The sequence below is a fragment of the Cupressus sempervirens genome, chromosome 9 (assembly GCF_028749045.1).
Source record: "Cupressus sempervirens isolate cs-2001-9-10 chromosome 9, ASM2874904v1, whole genome shotgun sequence".
NCBI classification, from domain to species: Eukaryota; Viridiplantae; Streptophyta; class Pinopsida; order Cupressales; family Cupressaceae; genus Cupressus; species Cupressus sempervirens.
The window spans coordinates 258,912,846-258,929,193 of NC_143126.1; the positions used below are offsets into that span (position 1 = coordinate 258,912,846).

Sequence of the window (16,348 nt, forward strand, 5' to 3'; positions counted from 1 at the left end):
GCTAGGTCACTCCCTGTCTCTGTCCAAGGTTCCATGGTTTTCAATTCTATTTGGAAAGCTTGGGAGCTTGTGAGGGGTTTCATCTATAATTCCAACTTTTCCAGTAATAACTCTATTCACGGTGAGCATTCTATATGGTGGAATCTGCATCATAATGGTAAGCCTCTTGCCATGACTCAAGGTTGTTTTGCAAAATTTTGGAACAACCTTGGCATCCAGAGCTTTATTGACATTTTGGAGAATGATAAACTTGTTAGTTGGAAGGATATTAGAATCAAGTTCGATCTTCCTATCTCCCATAAATGTACATATAATATGGTTGCCAATGCTTGTTGCACTCTTAATCTTCCCTGCAAGTGTGATGTGGACTCTCATAGATTTTTGAATTTTCATTAGGATGATGGATCTCTCCTACATAAAATTAAAGCTAAAGATATATATAAGGTTCTCAATAAAGACAACTCTGTTATTTCTCACCTTAATACCACTTGGTATATGAACTTGAACTCTCTTGAATGGCAAAAAATTCTTGACAGATTTTGGAAATCACATATTCCCCCTAAAATCTTACATTTTAAATGGCAGCTCCTTCTCGATAGACTTCCTGTTAAAAATCATGTTGGTGATGCTGAACTTTGTACTATTTGCAGGGTTCCTGAAAATTTAAGGAATATATTCTTTACTTGTCAATTTGCTAGAATTATATGGAAGTTTTTTGGAATTTCTATAGCTGATCATGTTCCTATTTTAGATACCATTCTTGGCAACTTATTTGGTCTTAAAAAGGATGCTAATTATTTCTGGAACATTCTATCCTCTCACATTCTTTGGTTTATTTGGAAATGTAGAAATGAGGACAAATTCCAAGATATTGGTAGATCCCTTACTTTGTTTCATTTGAAACTCATCCGTTTTAAGATTGTCTCGCAGATTTGTTGCATTATGAAGCTCGAGATGGACAAGCTAAAAAGATTCCTCCGTGATGGGCTCGCTACGATATTCATTTATGAGATGAAACATGGGATGGAATTGGCCAACATTCTTGATAACCAGACTGCTTTTGGAAAAGCTCCTAAGGAGCTGCTCAAGGAAATACATGAGAACAGAGGCCCCTTTTCTGATGAACATGACTTCTTTGCTCACACTCTCGCGCGGAAAAAAGTCGTGTGGATGGAAGGAGAGTTGGGATGGACAACTTGGTTTGATGATCATGATGATGTTTTGGAATAGCTTTTCTATCTCCTCTTTTTGTAATCTCGCTAGAACTACTACTTAATGTGTTAGTTGGCTATTTCTAGTTGATTGTTAGACTTTGATCTGGGTGGTTGAGGCTTGACTCCTCCCCTCTTTTGATACAATACCTCTTTTTTGTTCTCTCGATTATTTAATTTTAAAAAAAAATACAAATGCCATAGAAAGAGTTAATGCCAAGACAAAAATTAAAAAATATTAAAAACAAGTAAAATAATTTGTAATTATAATTATGCAATGCTATATTAAATAAAATTATATTTATTAAAATTAAAAAATATTAAAAACAAGTACTAGTCAGCCTACATTTATATGGAGAATAATCAAAACTAATTTTACTTTTAGTGGTGTGCTAGTGTATTAGTTTTGTCTCTAATGTACCTAATATCGTAAGTCTATATAATTTTTCATTTCATTGAACCCCTCTCAATTGAAAAGGCCACAAACGAGTTTTATACCTTGATCATTGCTTTTTATTTCCACCTTTGAGGAGAGCTTCTCTCCATACTTTGCTTGTATGGAGTGTGGAATGTAACAAGTGCGCCCTCGTGTAGTCATCTTTTCATAAATCATTTTTTTTATAGAGTATTAAATAAATTTATATTATTTTTTATTATATAAATCGATGTCACCCATGCAAATTTTACACTATCTATTTGTTCTAGAAATATGACGAATTATAGTTCATTTCTATTTTGAATGAATATTTAACAAAATATTTTTTAAATACATAATTCATAATTTATTTTTAACTCTCTCTCGCTCGATATATATATCTTTTTTCTTAAGAAAGAGAGGGAAAATCTGTATAGATTTATTTTTAATATATAAAGAGTAAATATAATAGAAAAAGTTCAAAGATTTCATATTCATATGACTAGTATTCATTTTCCTGATGTTGATGTGTGGGAGTCTATTATACCTCTCAATGAACTTTGTTTTGATTTGTTATGTCCAATAAAAAAATCTATATTGTAGCACATTTAAATCTTATTATTGTTGTTTTCTAAAAAGAATTAGTGCCATTTCAAAAATATTTATTTTTAACCTTATATTATAACCTTTAGTGACCTTTGAAATATATTATTAGTATGGAACTAATGTTCGATGCATTAATTTTGGGCATCCCAATAAAAGTTAAGTCCTAAGGTTTTCCATACTTTTATTTAAATATTAAATTTTCAACCATTTTTCTTATTTCCTTAATGGTTGACTCAAATTTTGTTGGGGTTTCAAAATTTTGGGCAAAAATAAAATAGGTCAAAAATCTAATGCAAGACAGTTGTATTGATAAGAAGTAATTTAATGTAGTTAGATGGAGACCACTGAAAAGACAGGCAATTTTAAATTCAGTATACTTATATACAGAATTCATTTATTTACTGGTCACATAGTCGGAATGGAGACTACAGAGAAAAAATGAAGGCTTCCCAACGACATTTCCAAAAGAGATTAATCAATTTGTAGAAGAATAACTATCAATGCAATTGTTGACTGTTATTCTCTTCGCCTCTTGCTGATCCAGGCTTGAAAGAAAATATGTGTTGAGATAATATGCATGCCCCTTGAAAGCATAATAAATCTATGCAAATACACCATCAATTACAACCGAAGTAAACTATAACCCTTCTTGCATTTGAGCAGCACAATTTGTCGCACAAATGGAAAGATCAGAGGGTGGGAAATGGATGCCGCGTCTTTTAAGAACAAGCAGTTTGAACCGATTCTTTCTTGGCAAGCACATCAGGCTCCAATCCTATCTATGGTCATCACTGCATATGGTAAACATGCTTACCCTTTGTTCTATATATAGGTCACTTTCACAGTACAACAAATTGTAAGATAGTTTCTTGCTATTTAATGGATTAGTTTGAGTAAATTTTGATCCATCTATAGCTCATCAATTTCTTCTAAGATAGTTTCTTGCTATTTAATGGATTAGTTTGAGTAAATTTTGATCCATCTATAGCTCATCAATTTCACAAGTATGCATTTTTTAGGTCTGTTAATTTATTTTATAAATAAAAATTAATTTACTTTTACTATTATTTTGAATAACTGTGTTAAAATATTATATATTATATATTTTATTCTATTTTAATTATTTTTTAAGAAAATCAATTGAAGATATTTTTTATTTTAAATTAAAATTTAGTTAGAAATCAAATATTTCAATGTAATAATAAATTTATTTTTGTTGATTAACTCACAAATTATTAAAAAATTTGAGATTGCAAAGTTTTCAAATGTCATAAGTGTATTTTAAAATTCTAAAATTATAGTAACACACAAATAATATTTCTCATTATTTTTAAAGATTAATAATTAAAAAAATCTTAACTTTATTATTTTTCAAAATATTCACTTTATTATTTTTCAAGATACTAAATTATAAATAATGAAATTTTAAATAAGTTATTTCAAATTAAATTAATTTTTATTATATTTTTTGATTTATAAAAAATATTATTTAACAAATTACAAATTATAAACTTTAATCACTCCTATACATATCTTATATGAATATATTTAAAATATTTGTACTCATATTTTAATTTAAATTACTTGTCCAATAATTTTCAAAATATAACTAATAGTTTTCCTAAAATTTATGAACTTAATTATATTACATTATTTCAAAAATAAATAGACTTAATGTAGTATAAATATAATTTTTTTATAAACTTAATTTTAATATATTTGTAAATTTCAAAAAAAATAATTTAATATTCTTACATAATTATAATCAAATATATTTCATTATACATTAACTTAAATATATTTCATTATACATTAATTTTTTCGAAAATGTCATGTACTAAATATATAAAATATACAAAACATGTATTTAGTTATACTATTTCATGAGACTTTTCCCAATAGGTAGGGACTCCTGCTCGAACCAAGCTCTTGTTAGATATAATATGACACTAGAAGGTTGCTTCAAGGCCATCTACACCTATCATTTGATTTTGTTAGCAAATTTTCCAAATGAGTTTCCCTTTCTTCTCTTATCTTGTTAGAACATGAAGGGTGTTGCCCTCCAAACATTAATTAAAGTATACAACCCCAAGATCACTCATTTATCAAACAGTAACCTTCTATAATTAGAAGATTGAAACATCACAATCATTTTATTAAAAATAATAATAACATTTCGCCCTTTCCACCAGTCCCTCAGCTTTTGTTGTAGAGACACTATCTCACCTTAAAACCCCAATCAGCTAATGACTATTCTAACATACCCCAAATTATTTCCCTCTCTTGTTTGATCCTGGTTGTCTTCCTCTGTACCCCTTCACACCAAGGAAAAATAAATGTCATCCTCCTCTTTGGATATGCCCCTTTTCTTTTCCCTTGATCCATTATCTAGATCTCCCTACTTCTCCTATCTTTGCCCTGCCACTCGAGAAAATTCTAGGAATTGCAAAGTGGCTTAAAAAAGGATATATCAGAAAGGGGATAGCGGCAAGAGGGATACTAAGAGCAAGGGCAAGATCAAAGAGGAAGACGATTTGAGCGTGCAAGAGAATGTGTTGGGGATTGAGGGCCTTTTCCACAGTGACCCTAACGAGCATTTCAATGTGTTGTGCTTCTCCTCTTCTTTAGAAATGGTGGCCTTAATAATCAACTTGTTTGTTGGCTAAACAATTGAAATGCGTAAAGGGTAAAGAAGGACATCCAAATAGATTGGGTATTGCACAGATCTATAGTGGAGTAATATTTACTCCAAAGCTTTAGACCTAATGTTGAGGGACTCTCAGTCTCAGGCAATACTGTGATTGTTCTAAATTACTCTTGGCAATCTAAACATATTGTAACAATTCCTCAATCATCTGGCTTTGTGTTACCACAGGTGACAAACACACTGCCAGAACCACAAGCTCAAATTCTAATTAGAACTTCAGAAATTTGCAATGAGAAAGAAAAGTGGGAACTACTACTTTTAAAGGATACTAGATCGTCCAAATGCTGAAATTATCCGACATCACTAATCTTCTGATCTATTGTCTCTCCTTTCCAAGGTTGATAAGAATTTGAAAGGATTTGAACAATAATTTATGAAAAAACTCCATCACCAATTGTTCATCTTAGACATGGGGGCTCTTTTTCCGCCATCTCTATTTTTGGTAAGATGAAATATAACTTCATACATCTTTAAATTTTATATGACAGACAATTCTTGTAAATATAAAGATTATTTTAAGTGCTTCTGGATTCTGAATTAGATTGTGTGTCACACTGTTTCAGATTTCTTTTTAATTTCTTTGGTGCTCTCTCATCTTAATGATAGATCATGGAGTGCAATAGGAAAAAAATTACACATAATCTAATTCAAAAGCACTTCAAATAACTTTCATTATGTATATACGGTAGATTATCTAATGTTCATACAGTATACATGTGTTGTATGGAATGCTGATCAAGCTACATTTTCAAGTTCAGAGATGTCCCAAGACAAAGGATTTTCACAATTCAGTAGAAGAGAATCCATAGGAGAGATCTCCGAGAAGTCATTGAATCTGTTGGTGCTACATCCAGCATAAATGTAGGCAGGGGTATCTTCAATTTGCATGTTCATGTTGTTTTGTATTGTCATTGTACTGTTCTCTAGGTTATGTGGCATCTTCAGCTCTTCCGAATGACATTTGAAAGCCATGGTGTTCATGTCATGAGGAGGGAATATATCCAATTCCCAACCATCATGGTGAGTAGGAGGTTTCAATTCCTCTCGTTCTTCTTCTTGCATGAGAAATTCACTCCAGCTGAGTGGTTGCTGGGAAATTTGATCATTTCCAAAAACAGGAAACAAATTGGGTTCTTCATCTCCATTCATAGGAATCTGCCGAGGACATGAAATTTTCTTGGCCATCGTGCTTCGATCCGGCTGTGCAGATGTAGAGGCCACATTGCTCCTAATTGCATCCAATTGAGCAAGAACATCCCATAAATTACTGTTATAATCAGGACTGATGTGAGCATTGTTCATGGTGTCCAGAAAAGGAGTTGTATTTTGATGATGAGGATTGTTTCTATGATTAGAATTTTCTGCAGAATGCACACTGCGCAAGTCTTTGGTCAGGCAGCTTATCCTTGCCTTGCCCACCTGATCTTCATTTCCACCGGAGAGCCTAATGTTGCCTGCATAATCAGACAAGATCTGTGAAATGGGCCGATGGGTCACAGGATCGATTCCCATCTCGCATAATTTCTTTCTTAACCGGGTATTCCAATGGTTCTTCACATCATTGTCTGTTCGTCCCGGCAACTGTGCAGCTATCAGAGACCATCTGCATGCATCACATTATAATACAAAATCATGGAATGTAAAATTGGATCTCTGTTATATTCCCAAAACCCACAAATTACAAGTCAGTGATCTTTAATTAGGAGTTCTAAAGCATGGAATGTAAATTTGAATCTCTATTATATTCCTAAAAACCCACAAATTATAAGTCAGTGATCTTAAATTAGGAGTTATAAAGCTATCTAATATGACTTATTAGGGGAAGAGATGTTAGGGGTTCAATAAACTGTGATAGAGTTCTGTCATAGATATCTTCTAATAGTCGATCACACATGTATTAATAGTCGATTTATTTTTAACTTTTTAAATTGGTGATCCACCAATTTGTGCACCACTATTGAGACATTTCATAATGACTACTGGGACTTTTAACCAACAGTACTTGTGTTTTTTCGGTGAAGGACTATTATGGGGTGAAGATAATGGATGTTGGGAGTGTTTCAACCACTCTGCACTCTATGACCTTGACAGAGAGATCCGTAAATGCTCTAACATGGAAACCTTAGCTTTAAGCTTGAGTCACCTATGAAAATACACCAAAAAATTGGCATAATTGGACTTATGTATCAGAAGATCCAGATACACGAAGTGAGACTATTATAATTTTCCCCAAGACCTGGATAAAAGAATAAACCCAAAATTGTAAACCCGCCACCATGTACAACAGACCAAATTATACCGCCCCCACAACATTTTAGGTTGTATGCTATCGAAATCAGCTGGCAGGCAAGAATATCATCATCCACACATGCTTTTTCAAGTTGGTGTGTTTTTGTTTATGCTAAGTATGAGGTTTGACATATATGCCTGAAAGTCGCATGACATGAGAAAGCCCAAAACACAGATTTATTTTTTTCTTTCCCCATAATTTGAAAGAAATTTGATTAGAGTGTAGACCTGCTTCCAATGGCGGCATGCAGGTTGAGAATAAGCTGTTCCTCTTCAATGGTAAAACGCTCGTGCTTCAAATCAGGTCTCAAATAATTCGTCCATCTCAATCTACAACTCTTCCCACATCTCCTCAACCCTGAAAATATTTGATAACATGATAAAATGTATTTAACATAGATTTCATAAACATAAATGGTAAGCCATTTATTGAAAAGACCAAAGATAAGCTCTGCTTCAAAAAATCAGCGACTTGTAAGTACAGTTCAAGGCACAAATTGGACAACTGCTATTTCAAGATGAAGTAAGCTGAAATTTGGAGGGAGAAATAAGGTAGGAAGAGCATTGGCTAATAATCTTTCAGTCTAGATAGAAGTTCAAAGAAATTGGAGGAAAACATAGTATTAGAAGGATATTGATCTTACCAGCTTTATTGGGTAGTGATGTCCAATTTCCAGTGCCATTAATGGTAATGTATGCAAGGAGCTTGGCATCCTCCTCTGGAGTCCATGGGCCTTTCTTCACATTGTTCTTGTCACAGCAAGGTGTCCTCCCCATTATAACCTATGTTTCGGGCAAAAATTAAATGTTAAAAAAATCCTTTTAATCTCCTCCACTTGAAACCAGTAATGGATCCAAAAGCCCTGACAACTGAAACAATTATTTCAAGTCACAGGCATAAACTACTAAGCTTTGTATAGAAAATATAGCTCTAAAAACAGACCACTCTCATATATTTATTGGATACTATGTTCATGGTTTTAGGTCTTGTTTTTTAAGGATATATTCAAAGTTTTTCAGACTATTAGGATCAAATTTTGTTGAGTTCTCATAGTATAGAGAATGAGTTCTGGATTGTGGTCTAGACAATTTTCAATTCTTAACTTAAAACTCCATGAAAAATCTTCCATTATAAAATAATCTCAAGAATTTATTAAATTCCTTTTAAGAATTTATAAATTGATTGAATCATGCCTATTACCTCTGATAAAATAGTTTGAGAATTATCATTACTTACAAATGTCATTTGGGAAAAAACCATTCACCTCGTATCTAGTAAATTTACCATCTATTGACAGAAATGGATCAACTAATGTTAATATTGGCTACTCCAAATAGCCCTGCAAGATTGGAGAAAATAGATTTAAGAAAGTATGAACAAGATAGGAAAGTATATATCTGTGCAAATGAAGAGGCAAATCCGCATAAAAAGCATGAAGATGATAGTATTTTGCCCCAACTTTTTTAGGGTTTAGTTTCTCTCCCGGGAAATAATGTAGGAAGGATATTTACTTCAACTGACATGCCCTTTTCATAATCACTGTTAAGAGGTATAAGACATACCATATGCATGTCCATATTCCTCATTTTATCTTACATTATAATAAACAGTTAGGTTTGAATTGGGTCTCACCTTACTTGCTTTGAATCTGCATTGTTTAATTTATTAAGCACTTAGTTGGCGTGAAAGAATTACATATTTTCATGACTACAAACTTAAAACAAAATTATTTTGGTGTCTTCAACTTGCTGAACAAATGAGTGGAGAATCAAGTCCTTACGTAACCATTACTTGTTATATGCATCAAATCAGAATAGAGAGCTTCTATATATGAAATTAATTAGAGTAATAATCTTTTACATAAAGGATTAAAATATTTAGATTTTGATGAATAGGGTAATTTTATTAATAATTTAAAGTACATTATTCAAAAAAATAGGAGGATATAAAATTATTTTTCCAAAGTCATTTGTGGTGCTTATAAAAGTAGTAGAGACGTAAGGCATAGTTCCAAAATATAAACTAAACAAATCAATAATTAAGAGGCTAAGATAGCAGTCAAAGGAGACGATAAATTTCTAACATCCTTCTTCTCCTATAGATCAGTGGGGTTAGAATCAAGGTTTGGAAGAGACAATCCAACTTCAGTTGTGTCTTCTTCTTCTTTCTATGTTTGCTTCTTGGCCGAAGAAATGGTCAAGGAGAACCGAAAGAGCCACTTAGAAGAACTAGGCCACCAAAAATCTTTGCCAGAATCTAGCCAACTAGAGCCACTAGGAGTTGAAAGGTCAATACTACCCATGGGTAAACCAAAAGTAAAACCACAATGTGATAACGAATTGAGCGACGGTGAATAAATTATCTTCCCTCACTACACTGGCGACAAGGGACTTGGGAACAAGATGTGTGAGAGAAGCAAGTGGAGGATTTTGTTGACTCCTTTGATATTGACTTTTGGCATTGATGTCAAGGTTTAGGTTTGTTTCAACCTTTACAATATTGGCATTTGACTTGAACATTTTGACAATCAGGTTCATCGACTTTACTTCATTTAGTGATTTAGTATACAGTTTCAAATTGATGGAATGTTTTGTTGGATGGTACCTCCATGATGATTCAGTATATAATATTAGACTAATGTGATTGTTTGTTAGATGACATCTTCATGAATACATAGATATTGAGACATGGTCATTATCAAGCTTTAGTACATTGGGCAATCATCCATACTAATACATCTTTGCATACAATGGGCAACTTGAACATTTGTGCATCTTTGATAAGGCATCCTTGTTATATACTGTTGTCATTTGATATCTTGTGAAATTTTGTTATTCATTTGAACTTAATTTCTTATATACCATTCTTGTTTCTGATAGGGTAATAATGTCTTAGCAACATTTGTTTTTGATTAGATAAACAAGTTTTACAGGGACCCTGAAACCCAAGAGTTAAAACATTAACAAGGTTGAAAATAAGCGTGAAAAGCAGCCAAAAGAGTTCAAGTTCAAAGGCTGAAAATAAGCACAAGGCCCAGCTGAAAAAAAAGAACATAGAATCCTAGCAACATTTGTTTCGTCAAGTTACTGATGTCCTATTATAGTCATAACATATAAGTTGTTACTGCTCAAATCAAAACAAGATTTATAAGAATCAAATGATGAGTTACAAATTGTAATTTGTTTCATACAAGGATACTCATTTGGTTAATAAACATATTAGATTCTACATTTGGTTTGATAAAGATAGAAGCACTTAATACATACTTTGATGCATTCAATAGGTTTAGGCGTATTTGTTTCATGAATAACACAATTTTGAATCAGAGATATGTTATTGATATGATGAAAAGTTTATAACATAGATTGGATTAGAGATATGTTATCGGTTTGATGACATTTGCATTTGTTCCAATTAGATTACATTTGGACTATCATGGTATAAAAATAAGTTTTTATAGTGTGACATTTTTGATAGGATTCTTAACACATTCAAAAAGTTTGGATAGTGATAACAAGTGATAAATGTATTGGCAATGTCTATGGGATTAGGGATGGTGATACAATGTATTTGTTTCTCATCTTCACAAATTGTCATATCCAAAGTATGTATTGTTTAATATTTTATAGTCATTAACATGACTAAGGCATTACTTGAAATTTGTTACCATGGCACTTTGAAAGATGTTAATTAGGATAGACAATTTGGTCAACCTTACCTAATATGGAGCATATCTTATGTTTACTTTGGAAACATAAGCCAAATTCATTATCTTTTTAAGGTAACTTATATTTTATACTCACACATTATTCTATATGCCTTAGTGTCATCATTTGAAATAAGTTAGTTTGGAAATACATTGGGTTTTATTTTTGACACCCTAGCTCAATAGATCTAGGGCAGAACCCAAGCTATGGCATGGACATGGAGGTAGAGCATTATCAAATTAAATCTTTGTTTTCAATTGTGTGGTGGATTAAGTTGACACTCTTGAGAAAGATTTGTGAAACGATATGGAAGAGATCTTTGTGTAGAGCATTTGGGATCTTGCAAGATTGCTTTTATTATAGGTGTTATTGTTCCCTGAATTTTCCTCATTCTCTCTTCAATCTTTTGTCTTTTGAAAGAGTTATTTTTTTTTGTTTACCTCTATAAGTTTTTTTGGTTACAAGTTTAATGGAAGTGGTCTAATCATTCTTTCTCTTTCCTAACCCCAAGTGATATTTGGCTATGAGTTTCCGCATCACTTAATTCAAGTTTTACTATCATGGTTTTATTTTATTATAGTTTAGTTTTTTCTTAACAACCTTGATCAAGTTTCTTGTTTTCATTTAAATTTTGACAAGGTTTTTCACTTTTAAACTTGGGCTAGTCTTTAATGCACACATATAGCTAGTCGTTAATGCACACATATAAAAGTTTGTAATGCATGAGTTTTAAAACATGTATCTTAGTTGGAGGGTATATATATGTTTGAATCTCTATCCTTACACAAATGTTCTTGATTATGACTCTTGTTGGGTTTTTGTAGAGTTTTATTCTTGTCTTGGTTAGTTATGTGTTTTGTTTCAAACCAAAAGTTCTCAATCCTAGTTAAGGAATTGTCATATTGTGAGTAATTGCTCAGTTTGGAACCTGATGTAGGATATGGTGTGTTATCTCCATTCAATATAAGTGAATGAAGTGCTAAAATATATTTCACAGTTAAACCTATTACTAATGACTCTTTTGATTAGTTTTTAAAGTACAATTATTGTCTCAGTTGAAGGAATACTTTATGATTAATAGATATCTGGTTAAGGATTTTTTTTCAGAAAACTATTTACATGAACAATTATTATTGTAGTTTGATGACAATTCTATTTTAGTTTCTTTGCAAGAAACATTAAATAATGACTACCATGCAACATTTAGAATTCTACAAAGAAGAAGGTTGTATTGAGAGATTTTGCATAGAAGAGGTCTATCATTCTATTGACTATTATAGAAGCATTGTAATTATCATTTGAGATGTAAATAATTAGGAAAAATATATATTTTTTGATTCTATATAATTTATTAGTGAATACAATGTCCCCAATATGCTTTATGATGTATTGTATTGAAGAAAAAATAGATACAAAACTTTGTATGTGATATCACTGTTTGTGAGAATGAGATGTGTAGCCACTAAGGCACACAAATAGCAAGTGATGCATTCAATAGTTAGAGAGACACCTTTTTGTTACTATGACATTTTAGAATTTTTAGTGAGAAATTGTAGAACATATTTCAATTAAGCTAGTGAGCCATCTTTTCAAGTGGTTTTTTCCTGAGGAGGGTTTCCACTCATGAACTTTCATTGTGTATATCTTATGTGATTATTATTTTTATGTTTATTTATTATTATTTTTATCTTAAATTGCAAGGACATATGTGCCCTACAATTTAATGGTTGTTTAGCACCATCCTTAGTGTATTTACATTACACATTTGCATTTTAATAATTTAAAATTATATTTGATTTACATCTAATTTAATTTCATTAAATCTACCTCTCTCATCAATGAAAAAGTTGATGTGGGAGTTGATCTAGGTAATGTTGTAAAAAGAGACATATAATAATATAGGAAGAATACCAAGATTCCATCACAAAGGAAATTTGATTAGAACAAAAGGAAGCACAAATGCATTCAACCTTCTTAATGTGGAAGTCCCTTGGGTTTTTTTGCTTCTTTCCCTAAGAGAAGGAATCATAACATAATGAAAGTAAGGGTTATGAAATGAAAAGAAGGAATCAAACTCACCTTGAAGGCTTGTAGAGGATGTCAATTTAGATTTGAAAACAAACTGAAGAACTACAAAAGAAACTAGAACCACACAAGATATGAAATTAGGAAGCTAGAATTTGTGAACCCTAAAAATATGGAAGACTCAGGTCAAGACCAACTTATGAGGTTGAGGTTAACTTGGGAAGCTAAGGTTGAATTGATTATGCTAGGCCCAAAGAAGGAAAGAAAAACTAAGAGAAGGGAGGGGGGTGGTTGGGTGTGGGTGGGTTGTATGAATCAGTTATGCTAATTATTAGTAAAAACCTCTCAAACTTAATACAAATATGAAAGATACAATAATGATACATGAATACAAGATTTGTTCTTGAGGAAGCCCAATAGGGAAAACCCTAATGGGAGTCCAACCCACAAGATGATGTACTATGATAAAAGTACTAGCTAATTAAGAGCATAAATTAGAGAATATAAGATGTACTTACACCCATAGACTTACATCCTTGTTTGTAATACTCACTTCCCATAGCAAACCACTCATAATACAATATTGGATTTGGCCTCAATCAGGTTCATTAATGTATTCTTCAATTAAAACAAGATGGACAAGTAGTCCATTACAATCAAACTGACAAATAACATCTCCTGTAACCAAAAAGTCCCAATGAACTACAATTTGCATTCACTTTTATTATGTCATCCTTACATACACATCTTTCTCATCACAAACTCTCAATTACAAAATAATCTCTCATTTATACCAATTACAAATAATTAAAAACTACTAGGTATAGGATTCAACCTAGTACCAAACAATATAATTAAATGTTAATGCAATTTAAAACCAACTCAATTAAGACTTAGATAGGACCCAAACCTTCAATCAAAAACATGATACACCATCCCCAATGTAGCACCAAGAATCACAACATGTTACTCCATTAACTCAATAGGGGAGAAATGAAGAAATACCCACATGTTATCAAAAAAATAATTATGATCTCCACAATCAATGCCAACCAATAACATGATCATCACACGATCTAAGAACACCAAAAAGTAACATGAATACCATCTAGAACCTTCACAAAAATCCCAACTCAAAATCAAAACTCATCTTCAACACCAATTATCAAGAACATTATACTACCAAACCATTTCACATCAAAATATATTTTGATGAACTCACAATCATGAACAATAGAAATTGCAAACATAATGGCAAGACATAATGATAATCATAACTTCACAACCTCTGAATCATCAAATATATCTCATATCAAACCAGATACTCGACCTCTACACAATACTAGTAACCATAAACATGACCAAAAATCATGAAAACCTTTGTAAGTTAACAAGAATAAGCTATAGACATCTCAACACCTTCAACATGAATTGAAATAATATATCTTTAATAGAATAACCAATCCATTCAAATCATCAAACTAAACATTACATAAGACATTCTCTACAATAAAAAATAGTACACGTTAACATCAATGACAAAAATTTGATGTTAAGAAAACTCAACACTCTTTTACATTCTTAACCAAGCCTCTAACAATATCCCCTTTTAGCACTAATGACAACCTATCAAGTGAAAAGACAAACAATGTACAAATTCACAATATATCCATCGAATCACTCTACAATATATTCACTTGATCACTATGTATAACTAGATCACACAATCTCTCTCTCTCTCTTCCATATATATGTTTTTCATAATTACTCTCCCCTTTGATATCAATAGAAAATGAGCCAAAGAACATCAAAGCCTCAATCTAACCTCAAAAGGTTGAGTATTAATTTACATCACTAAACCATGTAGGACCTTCTCCCCTTAAGGAGAAGTCCTCAACACACCAATCTATGTAAAATATTTTTATAATTCTTTGGATTGATGCCACATCAAGAATATGAATTCTAAATAGGAGGGGCTATGACCCCAAGTTTATCTCAAAGATCTCAAATGACTTTTTCAGTAAAGGCTTTGTGAAAATATCTACAATCTACTCTTTAGCAGGCATATAATTTAATCTGACTTACTTCTCATTCACTTTGTCCCTTAAGAAATCATATTTAATTGAAATATACTTTGTTCTTGAATGTTGTACCAGATTCTTTGAAATATTAATAACACTTGAATTATAATTGTAAATAACTACCAATCCATCAATGTACACTTTCAAATCTTTCAACATTTGCTTCATCCAAATGACTCGTGTACATTAATTTGTAGCAACAACATATTTTTCTTCAATAGTGGACTATTAAACACATTCTTACTAGTCCAAGATATTAACCTTTGACCCAACTGCAGTGCACCTCGACTAGTACTCTTTATGTCATCTAGATTTCCTGCCCAATCAACATCAATATATGCACAAAGTGTAAAATCTCTATTTATCTCAAACCATAACCCATAATCAATTGTTCCTTTTAAGTATCAAAAAATTATCTTTATAGAAGCTACATGTGGCTCTTTCAGATCAACTTAAAATCTAGCAAAAATATTTATGAAATTATTGTCATTAGTTACTTTCAAGTACAAAATACTATTGTGGTTCCTTTAGTGAAACCAATTTTGAGTAAATACTTGTCCAATCTATCATACTAGGCTCTCAAAGATTTCTTTAGTTCATATAAATATTTCTCCGATTTATACATTGTATCACCTTCATTGGTTAGATAAAATCCATTAGGTTGTTCAATATAAACATCTTCCCCTAACTCACCATTAATAAATGCTAACTTAATATTCATTTGATAAACTTCAAAATTTATTCAATTTTGTTGCAAGAGAAAATTTTTTTTGTTGAAATTAATACCTTCCATTTATATGAATAACCTTTACATAGTAGTCTTACTTTAATCTAGTCCACTTTACCTTCCTCATTCAATTTGTTCACAAATACCCACCTAGTTCTGATCACGTTTAAAATCTATAGACTCAATCTCTGATAATAAAAGTATTTCATTTCTAGCAATATTTCCTCTAGTTTGAACACCTCTATTATTTTCACCAATAATAGTAGTATTAGAGTGATTAACCTTTACACTCTACACAGTGTCTTTAGAGTAATTCTTGTACCAGACTCCTCGTTGTCAATCTCTTCCTCATTAGCTTTTATTTGTTATACTAGACCAAATAGAAACTCAATCTGAGTATGTAATTCCTCATCCTGATCATCTTCTTCATGTATCTCATATATGTAGTCACTTCCAAATCTTTTCACACTTTCATCAATTCTAACATTAACACTCTCAACTATTTACTTTGATCTATAGCTATAAAATTTGTATGTCTTTATCTTTGTAGAATAACCAATAAATATTATTTCACCACTC

At 31.6% G+C, this 16,348-nt stretch overlaps 1 protein-coding gene across 3 annotated transcripts; it reads right to left on the reverse strand.

Moving 5' to 3' along the window:
- Nucleotides 1-5,582: 5,582 nt before the first annotated feature.
- On the reverse strand, nt 5,583-8,789 carry LOC149538434 (uncharacterized). Of its 3 annotated transcripts, XM_089802818.1 has the most exons (5): nt 8,741-8,789; nt 8,494-8,568; nt 7,873-8,011; nt 7,457-7,586; nt 5,583-6,542 (listed from the first exon to the last, which is right to left on the reverse strand). In XM_089802818.1, the coding sequence occupies exons 3-5, from the start codon at nt 8,003-8,005 to the stop codon at nt 5,675-5,677; spliced, it is 1,131 nt and encodes a 376-aa protein (XP_089658944.1). In that variant the 5' UTR covers nt 8,006-8,011; nt 8,494-8,568; nt 8,741-8,789; the 3' UTR covers nt 5,583-5,674. The 3 variants fall into 3 exon arrangements, with proteins under 3 accessions (XP_089658944.1, XP_089658943.1, XP_089658945.1); XM_089802817.1 differs by lacking the exon at nt 8,741-8,789 and having other exon boundaries at nt 8,466-8,628; XM_089802819.1 differs by lacking the exon at nt 8,741-8,789 and having other exon boundaries at nt 8,494-8,593.
- Between the last annotated feature and the right edge of the window lie 7,559 nt (nt 8,790-16,348).

What these genes read in the sequence shown, in the direction of transcription:
- LOC149538434 (XM_089802817.1), bottom strand. Translation starts at nt 8,489, where the DNA reads ATGGTTTTTTCCCAAATGACATTT. An exon ending in TTTTTTCCCAAATGACATTT is followed by an intron (nt 8,012 to 8,465) that starts GTAAGTAATGAT and finishes CCCGAAACATAG; the next exon opens with GTTATAATGGGGAGGACACC. An exon ending in CATGCCGCCATTGGAAGCAG is followed by an intron (nt 6,543 to 7,456) that starts GTCTACACTCTA and finishes TGATGCATGCAG; the next exon opens with ATGGTCTCTGATAGCTGCAC.